The 14,156-nt window shown below is 38.2% G+C and overlaps 1 protein-coding gene across 25 annotated transcripts in view; it reads left to right on the top strand.

Annotated features, from left to right (window-relative positions):
* The window catches only part of lrrfip1a (leucine rich repeat (in FLII) interacting protein 1a), a 175,230-nt gene extending 162,948 nt beyond the window's left edge, over positions 1 to 12,282 (top strand). For 22 of the 25 annotated variants that reach the window (XR_009828303.1, XR_009828315.1, XR_009828311.1 and 19 more), the window contains one exon: positions 4,011 to 4,098. Coding sequence is in view for 3 of the 25 variants with exons in the window: in XM_062067807.1 (XP_061923791.1) it covers positions 4,011 to 4,125; positions 4,189 to 4,268; positions 4,336 to 4,440; positions 10,562 to 10,669 (408 nt within the window). In the remaining 22 variants the exon portion in view is untranslated. Of the gene's footprint in view, positions 1 to 4,010; positions 4,126 to 4,188; positions 4,269 to 4,335; positions 4,441 to 10,561 lie in introns of those variants that run through there. The other 3 variants (XM_062067807.1, XM_062067809.1, XM_062067808.1) reach the window with 2 other exon arrangements.
* The last annotated feature ends 1,874 nt before the right edge of the window (positions 12,283 to 14,156 follow it).

The raw sequence follows: 14,156 nt of genomic DNA on the forward strand, positions 1-14,156 counted from the left end.
CAAAGCGCTTTGACAGTATTTCCACATTCACCCATTCACACACACATTCACACACTGATGGCGGGAGCTGCCATGCAAGGCGCTAACCAGCAGCCATCAGGAGCAAGGGTGAAGTGTCTTACCCAAGGACACAACGGACGTGACTAGGATGGTAGAAGGTGGGGATTCATCTGACTAAACAGTTTTGATAGGGTTGAGGTTCTGTGTGGTCCAGTACTGTTCTTCCATACCAACATCATCCATGTCTTTACTCTGCCATTCACAACCATGCTGATCTAGATCAGGGGTCCCCAAACTACGGCCCGCGGGCCGGATACGGCCCCCCAGCGTCCAAAATCCGGCCCACGGGAAGTCCCAAGTTAAAAAAAAAAATATTTATATATATATATATATATTTTTTTTTTTGTATTTTTTTAATTTGTCCTTACTAGTCCATTTTCTACCGTCTCCTAGCCACTCAGGCAAATCATATTGTCTAAAAATGCATTTTACCATCGATAACGTGACATGCAGCAAGTGTGCTCTTTAAGTCAATTAGTGCGCGAGGAATATATATGTATGAATACATATATATGTATATATATATGTATATATATATATATATATATATATATATATATATATATATATATATATATATATATATATATACAGTATTTATATATATATATATATATATATATATATATATATATATATATATATATATATATATATATATATATATATATATATATATATATATATATACACAGTATATACACACATACATATATACACATATACATATATATATATACACATATACATATATATATACACATATCAATCAATCAATCAATGTTTATTTATATAGCCCTAAATAACAAGTGTCTCAAAGGGCTGTACAAGCCACAACGACATCCTCGGTACAGAGCCCACATATATATATACATGGACATATACATATACATATATACACACACATATATACACATGTACATATACATATATACACACACACACATTTACATATTGTATATATATATATATATGTATATATATATATATATATATATATATATATATATACACACATATGTATATATATATATATAGCGCGGCCCCCAGCCAAATTGTTTTACCCCAATGCGGCCCCGGAGTCAAAAAGTTTGGGGACCCCTGGAATAAATTCAAATACAAATAAGGCAACAAGAGAATCCCACACTTCTCTTTTCTGAAGTAAATCTGTACAGCAGATATGGGCATATACATCAACAATATAATTTGCCTGAGTGGTTGAGTAGGACTGATTTGAAAAAAAAAAAGATATATATATATATATTTTTTTTTTTTTTTGTCGATTAAGAATCGTTACAAATAAGAATCGCGATTCATTCGAAAATCTATTTTATTGACACCCCTACTGTTTGATATTCAAAATTAAACGCTTTGTATTTATTGTTTTTTAATACAGCTATTTGGTGATAAATGAACACATCATCAGTGATAAACTCGGGGTTGTAGGGTGTTTTGGGTTTTTAATAATCAGAACATGTTTAATATTATTATGTTTCTTACTTAAAGCACAAATATTCAGGGGGAAAAAGGGCCATACATTTTTAGGTGTTATTTTGCACTTCTTTTAAGGTATATTTTGCTGTTGTATTTTTTTCATTCTTCTGTGTTACAATGTAAGTGTGACACTGCGTGCCCTTTTTTTGTTTCAAATTGTTTGTTATGTCTGTACAGCACTTTGGCCAACTGGGGTTGTTTTTAAATGTGCCATATAAATGAATAAACTGAACTGAACAGAACTGGGGCGGCGTGAGTTGGTTGGTTGAGTGGCTGTGCCAGCAACTTGAGGGTTCCAGGTTCGATTCCCACTTTCGCCATCCTAGTCACTGCTGTTGTGTCCTTGGGCAAGATACTTTACCAACATGCTCCCAGTGCCACCCACACTGGTTTAGATGTAACTTACATAATGGGTTTCACTATGTCAAGCGCTTTGAGTCACTAGAGAAAATTGCTGTATAATTCACTTCACTGAACTGAAAACCATTAACCCTCCTCTCCAGGTGGATTTTCTGACTGTTTAATTTATTTTATATTTAATTGTATCGCGAAAATGTGCACCATTTTACCATGATGATGATGATGACCAGGCAGAAACTCACATCACAGCCACAACGCATTGCAAAGACACCCCCTGGCTGCTTCTCCGCATCAATGCAAAAGAAAATACTGCATACTGCAGAAATCTCGTCATTGTGGCTCTTAAAGGCCTACTGACATGACATTTTTTTATTCAAACGGGGATAGCAGATCCATTCTATGTGTCATACTTGATCATTTCGCGATATTGCCATATTTTTGCTGAAAGGATTTAGTAGAGAACATCGACGATAAAGTTGCAACTTTTGGTCGCTGATAAAAAAAAAAGCCTTGCCTGTACCGGAAGTAGCGTGACGTCAACGGTTGAAAGGCTCCTCACATTTCCCCATTGTTTTCAATGCAGCTAGAGCGATTCGGACCGAGAAAGCGACGATTACCCCATTCATTTGAGCAAGGATGAAAGATTTGTGGTTGAGGTACGTTAGAGTGAAGGACTAGAATGCAGTGCAAGACATATCTTTTTTCGCTCTGACCGTAACTTAGGTACAAGCTGGCTCATTGGATTCCACACTCTCTCCTTTTTCTATTGTGGATCACGGATTTGTATTTTAAACCACCTCGGATACTATATCCTCTTGAAAATGAGAGTCGAGAACGCGAAATGGACATTCACAGTGACTTTTATCTCCACGACAATACATCGGCGAAACACTTTAGCAACGGAGCTAACGTGATAGCATCGTGCTTAACTGCATATAGAAACAGACAAAATAAACCCCTGACTGGAAGGATAGATAGAAAATCAACAATACTATTAAACCATGGACCTGTAACTACACGGTTAATGCTTTCCAGCCAGGCGAAGGTTAACAATGCTGTTGCTAACGACGCCATTGAAGCTAACTTAGCAACCGGACCTCACAGAGCTATGCTAAAAACATTAGCTATCCACCTACGCCAGCCAGCCCTCATCTGCTCATCAACACCCGTGCTCACCTGCGTTCCAGCGATCGACGGTGCGACGAAGGACTTCACCCGATCACAGATGCGGTCGGCGGCCCGGAGACGGAGGAAGTTGAGGTGAGTTCGGCGGCTAGCGCATCTGCTATCCAAGTCAAAATCCTCCTGGTTGTGTTGCTGTAGTCCGCCGCTAATACACCGATCCCACCTACAACTTTCTTCTTTGCAGTCTTCATTGTTCATTAAACAAATTGCAAAAGATTCACCAACACAAATGTCCAGAATACTGTGGAATTTTGAGATGAAAACAGAGTTTTTTGTATAGGATTCAATGTGTCCGCATACTTCCGTTTCAACGATTGACATTACGCGCATACGTCATCATACATAGACATTTTCAACCGGAAGTTTAGTGGGAAATTTAAAATTGCACTTTATAAGTTAACCCGGCCGTATTGGCATGTGTTGCAATGTTAAGATTTCATCATTGATATATAAACTATCAGACTGCGTGGTCGGTAGTAGTGGGTTTCAGTAGGCCTTTAAAGTTGACTAGTCTACTTAAGAGATGGATGTTGGTGATGTTTTGTGGTCTTTATGGGCATATATGAGTGAGTACACTCCTGATATTTGCGCATATCTTTGATGATGTGGGACTAAACTGAAGAGATGACACAACTTAAGTAGTCGGTGTACAGTTGGTTTTGCAGCATATATTCACTTTACTTCCCCCTCAAATAAATCTACACACATCCATTAACACTCTGACAACACCTGTTTGCAAAAAGTGTGTCCAAGTTGTGAATATTTAGTGTGTACTTTTAATTTTAAGTCTTCATACTCTTGAGCATGGAGTTGTTGGTGGAATATTCTTCCATAACATCACAGAGTTGGTGGTTGTTGTCAAACTATGTGCCATGAAGAGATCATGAAATATGTCACTGTGATGTTTTCAGATACAGACGCTTAAAGACCAACTGGGCCAGAAGAACAACGGCACAGATGGAAGTCCAAGCGCAGACGGTGAAGTTGTAGAAAACGGCAAAGATCCCAACATGGTTGAAGGGCAGAGTAAGTCACCAAGTTGACTTCTGTCTTTAATAGCAGACATCATCATGTCAGCTTATCTACCAGCAGACTCCAGCAGGCAAATAACTGACATGAAATTCAAACTGGTGAAAGCAGAACAAGAAGTGACTGCTTTACAACAAAATGTAAGCTAAAACAAGATTGCTGAAATGTTTGTGTGTGTACATTAATGTACTTTGGACTTTACTTCAGGTGAGCAGACTTGAGGGTCAGGTGATGCGCTACAAGTCAGCAGCTGAGAGTGCAGAAAAAGTGGAGGATGAGCTGAAAGCAGAGAAACGAAAGCTGCAGAGAGAAGTACTTTAGTCTTTACCTTAAACATATTGTAGCGACAATGTATGATGGATGGACGGACGGACGTATGGATCGATGAGTGGACGGATGGATGGATAAACTGATGGATGAATAAATCACTAGAAGTAATATAGACAATAATACAAAGGTTATGAACATTTGTAAAATAATGAAAAGTATTCCTTCGATAATCGCAGGAGTTGTGTTCCACACCGCAAAGTAGTGACGCTATTTATTTTAAGATTTACAAGAATATTTTTTGTATTTTAGGTCGTAATGCACCAAAATTTTAGTCAAAAGATTTTTATCAGCAAAACAGAATGTTGTGATGACATAAACAGGAAGCAGGCAATTATCTGGTTTGATTGATTGATTTAAATTTTTATTAGTAGATTGCACAGTACAGTACATATTCCGTACAATTGACCACTAAATGGTAACATCCGAATAAGTTTTTCAACTTGTTTAAGTCGGGGTCCACGTTAAATAATTCATGGAAGGAAAGCAACATGTAGACATACTTCAATATATCCACGAAAGACCCACAAACAGCCATATGCTAAAGGTGTGGAAATATTAAGAGGGCAGTTTTAAAGTTATAGTTGTATTAATATAAATAGTTTTAAAGTTATTTTAAAGAGGCGAAGTACAGCTGGAGTTGCAGAGTCAGGCTAGTGTTAGCGCCTGTGAGTGCTTGCAGACAATGGTGGCTCGCTGCAGCACTCCTGTAAGGAGCGTTCACACATGGTTTGTATGGCGGTTAACGGCGTTTTTTAAACCGCTGTGAACGGTGTCTAGAAAAAAGAAAGTTGAACACAACGGCAACGCAGATTGCTGCAGTGGTACCACGGACCCCAAAAGGCGGCGCAGTCCTCCACTCTCCACTCCGCATCAACCGCCGTGCCAGCCCGTAATACTTCCGTGTTTAACTCCACCATCTCTGTATCGTCGCCGTGTTCACCTCGTGAAGTCCTGGGACAAAAATGTGACTTGGAGGCATTAACACAGGATCATGAATCTTGCTGTGCAAATACAGAGACGAGCGTTCTTTCTTCGGCAAAAGGCGATTTAAAAAACTATCGATTTCAAACCGCCAAGCTTACCACAAGATTGACACAAACATGTAATATGTCGGCAGCCCTCCATTCTCAGGACTCATGAGTGACGGATGACCAGGGTTTGTGTTTGGTGTGAACACGGTCTTTAGCGGAGCACGGCGAAATGCCAAGCCGCCCTGAACGGCCATCTAAACCAGGGGTCCCCAAACTTTTGGACTCCGGAGCCGCATTGGGGTGAAACAATTTGGCTGGGGGCCGCGCTATATATATATATATATATATATATATATATATATATATATATATATATATATATATGTAAATGTCTGTGTGTGTGTGTGTGTGTGTATATGTAAATGTGTATATATGTATATGTAAATGTGTATATATGTGTGTGTATATATATATATATATATACTGTGTATATATATATATATATATATATATATATATATATATATATATATATATATATATATATATATATATATATACATATATATACATATATATGTATTCATACATATATATTCCTCGCAGACTAATTGACTTAAAGAGCGCACTTGCTGCATGTCACGTTATCGATGGTAAAATGCATTTTTAGACAATATGATTTGCCTGAGTGGCTAGGAGACGGTAGAAAATAGACTAGTAAGGACAAATTTTAAAAATATATTTTTATTTTTTTTTAACTTGGGACTTCCCGCGGGCCGGATTTTGGACGCTGGTGGGTCGTATCCGGCCCGCGGGCCGTAGTTTGGGGACCCCTGATCTAAACCGTCAATATGAAAACATATCAAGAATCTCGAATTACACCAGACAAAGTTGCTAGATTTGTTTGTAAATGACGAAGTCACTAATAGGATTGTAAAGCACTCCATATCAACTCAGTACAGAAAGAAAATGCTCCCTTAGTTTATACTTCAAAATTGCTGAGTCGCTCATTTCGCTGTTGAACAATAAGGGATTCAGCCTCAGACAGATCATCCAATCATCATGCAGAAGCCGAGCTTCCAGGCCACTCGAGGCTATGCCCACCTTTAATAGACTACCAGAGATGCTGACTATCTGATGGCCGGGACAAAGCCGAGCATTTATCCAATGACAGTCTAGTTTATCTGCAGGAGAACAACCCACTCCTCTTTGGAACATGCATTCAGTATTTGACTCATCAATGATTATTTCACTATTGTTATAAATATATAATAATACTAATACAATAATTGATTTTATTTTGTTAGTATACCAGTGGTAAATGCATATTTTTACAATTTTAAGGTAGTTTTATTCTTCGAGAATGAATGTTTTCATTTTAGCGAGGTTAGTAAACAGTCATAGCCCATCCATCCATCCATCCATCTTCTTCCGCTTATCCGAGGTCGGGTCGCGGGGGCAGCAGCCTAAGCAGGGAAGCCCAGACTTCCCTCTCCCCAGCCACTTCGTCCAGCTCTTCCCGGGGATCCCGAGGCGTTCCCATGCCAGCCGGGAGACATAGTCTTCCCAATGTGTCCTGGGTCTTCCCTGTGGCCTCCTACCGGTCGGACGTGCCCTAAACACCTCCCTAGGGAGGCGTTCGGTTGGCATCCTGACCAGATGCCCGAACCACCTCATCTGGCTCCTCTCGATGTGGAGGAGCAGGGGCTTTACTTTGAGCTCCTCCCGGCGGAGGAAACTCATTTCGGCCGCTTGTACCCGCGATCTTGTCCTTTCGGTCATAACTCAAAGCTAATGACCATAGGTGAGGATGGGAATGTAGATTGACCGGTAAATTGAGAGCTTTGCCTTGCTCCTTCTTCACCACAACGGATCGATACAGTGTCATTTAATTAGTGTCAGAATGTTCCCAAAAAAGACAGCATACTGACTGTTTGAAACAACTGGTAATCAAAAACCTCCTAAAACAGTTGTCTAAAAAACTAGGCTGACCATACGTCCTCTTTTCCCCGGACATGTCCTCTTTTGCCGGGGTGTCCGGGCGGGGTTTCTTAAATGCCTCAAATGTCCGGCATTTTGAATTAGGGTTGCGTGTATTTTCAATGTACGTCCAAAGTTAAGATAAGAAGGGGTTAAAAAAAAAAAACTGAAGGTGCGCGCACGTAGCAACATTCGTGAGGGAGGGGCAAAGACACAGAGCGAGAGAGCTAGTGAGTGGAGAGAGACAAGAAATGCCTAAACGTAAATGCAACTTCACGGATGATTTGCGGGAAAAGTATTTGTGTTTTCGTCCTGGCCGTGACACATGGGAAGCAGAATGCACTGTGTGCAAAGCAGCAACGTATGTATCTGTGGCAAATAAAGGGGCCAAAGATCTACAAGCCCATATCGACACTACAAAGCACAAAACAGCTGTGCAGGGCGAGAGCTCGTCTGCTGTTTTTTGTTTAAATTTAATTAACTTGTTTTGAGGCATTATTTATGTTTACATTATATACAAGAGGTTATTTTGAATATTTCTACCTCTGCACTTTTTTTTCCAAAACTGTGAGTGTTACAGAATATAAGTGTGACTTATTTTGTTATACTGTCGAGCAGTGTTGGCGCTAACGCACTTTTTGTGTCTTTTTAACGCATTGAAATCAGAAAGGACGCAGATCATTAATTTTTCTAAAAAAAATTTTAACCATTTGTGGCCCACAGCTAATGTTTTAAAGGCCCGCGGCATATTCTAAAAATACTATTAAAATTAACAAAAACATAACAAAAGTGAAATAAAAAAGCTTAAAGGTGAAATGTAATTTAGAAAAAGTTGCAATGTTGACTAATAAAACAAAGCTGTTTTTTTTCTTTCAAACGGTCATTGTTATGTTATTATGAATTATTGACCTATCAAAGGTTCCGATTACTTCACATCAAATATTCCACTTTGAAAAATATTTTTGGTGGAAGATTTTGCATATTTTGTGTGTTTGCCATAAAAAACATAGTTTTGTTTGACAAAAAAGGGTGGAAAACAAACAAACAAAAAAAACAACATAAAAAAAACTAAAACATTTTGAAATGAGGAATAGATCCGAAGTTGATGTAGACTCCAGAGATTTAAGCGTTAAATATAAAATGTATGTATGCCCTGGCACACCATTATCATCATTTCATGACCCAAGCAAAACACTTTTTACACTTTTATACTGAAATAAATACACCTACAACTTAATAAATAAAAACATAGAAAAAACTACCAGCAGTGGTAAAGTTTAGATCCATGAAGGAAAGAAGAAAGTGAATGAATGTTTACAACTGAATACATTTACATATGTATACACATTTGTTTTCTTTTGTATTATCTTTTTTAATGAACTGAGTAACGTTTATGACAACCTTTTTCCAAAACACAATATAGAATGTGAGATATAACAGGATAATGCATACATTTGTCATTTGTTTTCAAAACGCTTACAAAAAAGTGGGACCCCAAAAATTTACTGTGGGACCCCATTTTTATGACTTGATGGGGTCCCTGGGACCCCATTTTGAAAATTCCTAGCACCAACACTGCTGTCAACAGAGGAGAAAAAATGCTTTATTTAAAAAAATATATTATTTATAAAGCAAGTTCGAGTATCATTGGCAAATTTTCACCTAGTCCCGGCCTTGGCGTGCTGCCCGCCTTGGCACGCATATATGTGTCCTCTTTTTGGGATTTCAGAATATGGTCAGCCTAAAAAAAACTATCTTTTTGTATTTCTCTGATGATCTTAATAAACCACAAGTGTCATTTAAACACATTAAAACATTACCAATAGCACCAAAGAGTGGAAAATACTTCTGCGTTAGATCCGGAGCGTGAAAGTTACTCGTGCTAGCTTATTAGCATGCTATTGTATTGACATTACCACATAGCTAAACAGGCTGAAATGACCACAATCGCGCCCTAGTGTACGGGAGGCACACTGCATATGGCCAACAGTCCCATTAGAGATAAGAGCATGGAAACTACAACTTCACATGATGTATGCGTGAGAATAGAAGAATCAGAATTATTTGACAAATCAGACTAATTAGTACATGGAAATGTACAGACTGTAAAAAGTGACATGACGTCAGACAAGGCAGCAAAAAAAATCTTCAATGATTACTTTTAAACCAGTAAAAAGAACATTAATATTATGAGTGTCATCTGTGTTGGTAGAAATATGTTCACATTTCAGCCTACAGGAATTCTACTTCCAACTAGACAAAACCATGTTGCACTAAATTATATATGTTTTTTAAGTTTTACACACACACCAACTACAGCTGCAGTCCAAGAACCATTAAAAATAGCTACTAAGTAAATCAGAAGTTACTCACAAGTTACTCAGTACTTGAGTAGTTTTCTCACGCAATCCTTACTTACTCTTGCTCAAGTAAATGTTTTGATGACTATGTTGTACATATTCAATCAATCAATCCATCAAGCTTTATTGCAGACTCCAATGTCCAAGTAGACATACAATCACATACAGTACATAAAACAAACAAAATACAGTATAAGAGGCATTATCACATAATATTAAAAACAGTGTTTGTGCATACTCAGTAAAAGGCATCTAATAAATTAATAAAAGTAACAATAAAAAAAAAAAAAATATATATATATATACTGTATATATACTTTAAAAATGCGTCTACATATTCTATAAAAGGCAGAGATACCAGTGTTTCCATATATACGATTGGTACCCAACAGAACTACACCTAGGATTGGTTATCTGTATAAAAAGATCAGTCTCGTACCCCTACAGTCTACATATAAACTTAAACATCAGTTTTCTCAGGGTGGCGTGGAAGGTGTTTATCCCTGAAACCTTTCCACACCTGGAGATTGCACAAGCTCTCTTTTTTTAACCTAAAGTCACGTTACTCTTACTTGAGTACAATTTTTGTGTACTCTAACCACCTCTGCTTGGTATCGAGGATACTTTATAGCGATATTTACTTTATTGGGAAGTATCCTTGATAATGACAATACTGGAAAGCGATGTATCCCTGATACCGACGTGTCCTTAATAGCAACGATACTTGATAACAACGTATACTTTATAGGGAAGTATCCTTGATATTGATGATACCTTGTCTGTCCCACTCAGTTACGCTCAGCTTTGGACAAGTTGGATGAGCTGGAGTCTAACAACAAGCACCTCAATAAGAGACTGGAGAAGATCAAGTCCAGCCGTGGTTTAGTCCAAAGTCCATAAACTGAAAAAAAAACATCCAGACGATTGTCTTCTGCATAGTCCACACTTTCATGAAAACACACACCTGCAGATGTAACACAAACACACAGTATGTGTTTGTCTTAATAAAACAACAAGTGTGTAGTGTGCACGGCATCAGAAAAGCTGAACTTCCTCATCAAATATTGATACGAAGATAGGCATGGACATATAACTGTAGCTTTACAGATGTTTTACTGCACCCTGCTGGCAAATGCTGATCATCCACTTGCCTTATTTTTGTTATTATTGTTATTGTTATCATTATTAATATTGTTCACTTTTATTTTTCAATGTGCGTCCACCACACTGGACAGTAAATGAATATTTTGTGTGTTTTTTTCTAAATGTATTTTTGTGTATTTATAGCCAAACCACTTGGAACAACAATCATTTCATCCAGCATGAATACTTCTTGCAGTACTTCAACATACATTATCTAAGCCCGTGTTTTTCAACCACTGTGCCGCGGCACACCGGTGTGCCGTGAGATACAGTCTGGTGTGCCGTGGAAGATTATCTAATTTCACATATTTGGGTTGAAAACATTTTTTGCAAACCAGTAATTATAGTCAACAAATGATGTGTTGTTGTTGAGTGTCGGTGCTGTCTAGAGCTCGGCAGAGTAATCGTGTAATACTCTTCCATATCAGTAGGTGGCAGCCGGTGGCTAATTGCTTTGTAAATGCAGGTAAAAAGGTGTCTGATGCTAAAACCAAAAATAAACAAAAGGTGAGTGCCCTTAAAGAAAGGCATTGAAGCTTAGGGAAGGCTATGCAGAACAAAATTAAAACTGAACTGGCTACTGAGGAAACAAAAACAGAATGCTGGACGACAGCAAAGACTTACTGCGGAGCAAAGACTTACTGCGGAGCAAAGACGGCGTCCACAATGTACATCCGAGCATGACATGACAATCAACAATGTCTCCACAAAGAAGGATAAAAACAGCTGAAATATTCTTGATTGCTAAAACAAAGTAGATGCGGGAAATATCGCTCAAAGGAAGACATGAAACTGCTAGAGGAAAATACCAAAAAAAGAGAAAAAGCCACCGAAATAGGAGCGCAAGACAAGAACTACACACAGGAAAACCGCAAAAAAGTCAAAATAAGTGTGACAGTGGTGGTGACAGTACACTTACTTTGAGACAAGAGCTATAGTGATGCATGTTTGGTTATGGTTTAAAGTCATAATCCAACAATTGCGACAATGACTTTTAACTGTCAACTGAGTTCATAATTTCTGCTGGTGGTGTGCTTCCGGATTTTTACAACGCAAAAAATGTGCCTTGGCTCAAAAAAGGTTGAAAAACACTGATCTAAGCTTTGGTACCTTGCAGTACTTCCACACACGTTATTTAAGCGTTAGTACTGTGTTGTACTTCGATGTACGCTATTTAAGCTTTGGTAGTACTTTAACATACATTATTTAAGCGTTAGTAAGTACCTTGCAGTACTTTCACATCCATGATTCTACTGGAGGTCGTTGCTGAGAATGAACCAAAGAAAAAGAAGGAATGCTGCTTCTCGGTTTTCAAAGCTTGAATGTGTTTGTAAGAAAACAAACTTTGTGCAATAAAGTGTCAAAAAATAGTGTGCATGCTTGTTTAGTTCTTGATTCTTTCCTGTGACTTAAAGCCTGATGTCACCTGGGATAGACTCCAGCTCACCACAGGAGTCCTTTTGTAAATTCTAAGGGAAATCTTCAGGGTGTTTTTCTCATGTTCTTGCAAGACAATGGTTCTCATGTCCAGCATTGCTTCAAAGGCGTTTAGAACATCAGGAAAATTTTGATTTTCCCAATGATGCTGTGGGCCTGGTCTAAACTAAAACACATGCAAACTTACTAGCACAGGCGAAGCTGATCTACTAAACTTTTTAGCAAAATAAAGAGAGCAATCCATTCTGCCCATTTGATGTACACTTGTGGCGAGATAATGTTCCTGCGCACTTACCTGTTTGATGGTTTCAGCAAGTCAGATTGCATTTGTAGTCCCAAATAATTCAAACATGTGTAGTAAAATAAAGAGAGACAGCAAATAGATCTCACAGTCTCCTCAGTCATCAAGGGGGTGACAGTATGTGGCATTGCTGTACCTTTGTTGTGATAAGTGGGCAGCACAAAACATGGCCTTTAAGTGTGGTTGGCAGGTGTTCTGTCGATGTCTGCAACCTACCGCTACTGGACAAAAACAAACACAAATATTTGCCTCGAACAAAGAATTCTGGGACCCTGAAAGAATATTGGTGTAAACCCCTCTATTCATTGCCACCTTTAATTTTGTTGTTTTTCTGGGTTCTTGACGACACCTGGTGTAATACACCCAATTTGTTTCCTTTTTTAAATTACGCCTTAACAAGTCCAGAGTATTATGTAAATCATGAATTATTAGTTGTCTTATTCTAATTTCACTGATTTGCAACATGTTATTACACCTCTGATTGCAAACACATTTTCAATTAACCACTTAACAAATAGATAGTGGGTATGTTATTGTATTTGACAATCAAGCACTGATATGCAAAAAAAAAATAAGTGTACTGTCTCAAGATAATCCACAGATAAATATGTAGCATTTAACTTAAATTTATGTGCAAGTAAAAAAACAGCACATGGAATAATTGTTATGTTTGTCTGCTCTTGAGTGGGACTGTGCTGAAAACGTATTTTCGATTTCTGGTATGTCTTGTACATGTGAAGAAATGACAATAAAGCTGAGTTTGACTTTGACCTTATAAAATAAATATAAAAAACGACAAGCCTCAAGCTTGTTTGTTCACTGTAAGTAGGGATGATACTCGAAACCGGTTTTCCCGGTTGTTTGATAAGAAATGAACCGAGTCCTCGGACTCGAATCCCTTTTTGAGAACCGGTACCCGTTATCGAGACCACTATAGTAAATAAAAAGAGTTGGTTCTTTATTCGAATCCCTCGGAACGAATCCCGTCCCGACCAGAAATGCTCCGTGTGACATCACAAGAAATGGCGTCACGTAGCTCAGTCTTTAGGCGCAAATAGGGAAAGCAGGAAAAAAATGGACGGGAAAAAGCGCTCTAAGGTGTAATAAAGTTCAAAACAAAAAGGTATAATCCAATGAATAACTTTACTGAGAAATTTGAGCAGGGTAAAAATACACGAACACTTTTACGACCAACCTAAAACATAACAACCAGGCTAGCAACGCACCTCCTTTACGGCAGCTGTCGCAACGTTCTTAAAGCAACCGCAGCACATACATATATGCCATCTCCCTTTTTTAACTTTTGTTTTTCTTTACTTGTAAACAAAACAAAATCACACTGTATATGTGTTGTCTGTCTAATTATAAATCATGCAGACGAGGCGTGTTGGCTGAGTTCTTGACGTTTACTTTCACAGCGTGCTCATAATAACCTCATTCTTAGCTGCCGGGTGAGGATATGCAGGCCTGGCCCTAACCAATCTGGCGCCCTAGGCAAGATTTTAG

The sequence above is a fragment of the Entelurus aequoreus genome, linkage group LG13 (genome assembly GCF_033978785.1).
Source record: "Entelurus aequoreus isolate RoL-2023_Sb linkage group LG13, RoL_Eaeq_v1.1, whole genome shotgun sequence".
Lineage (NCBI taxonomy): Eukaryota > Metazoa > Chordata > Actinopteri > Syngnathiformes > Syngnathidae > Entelurus > Entelurus aequoreus.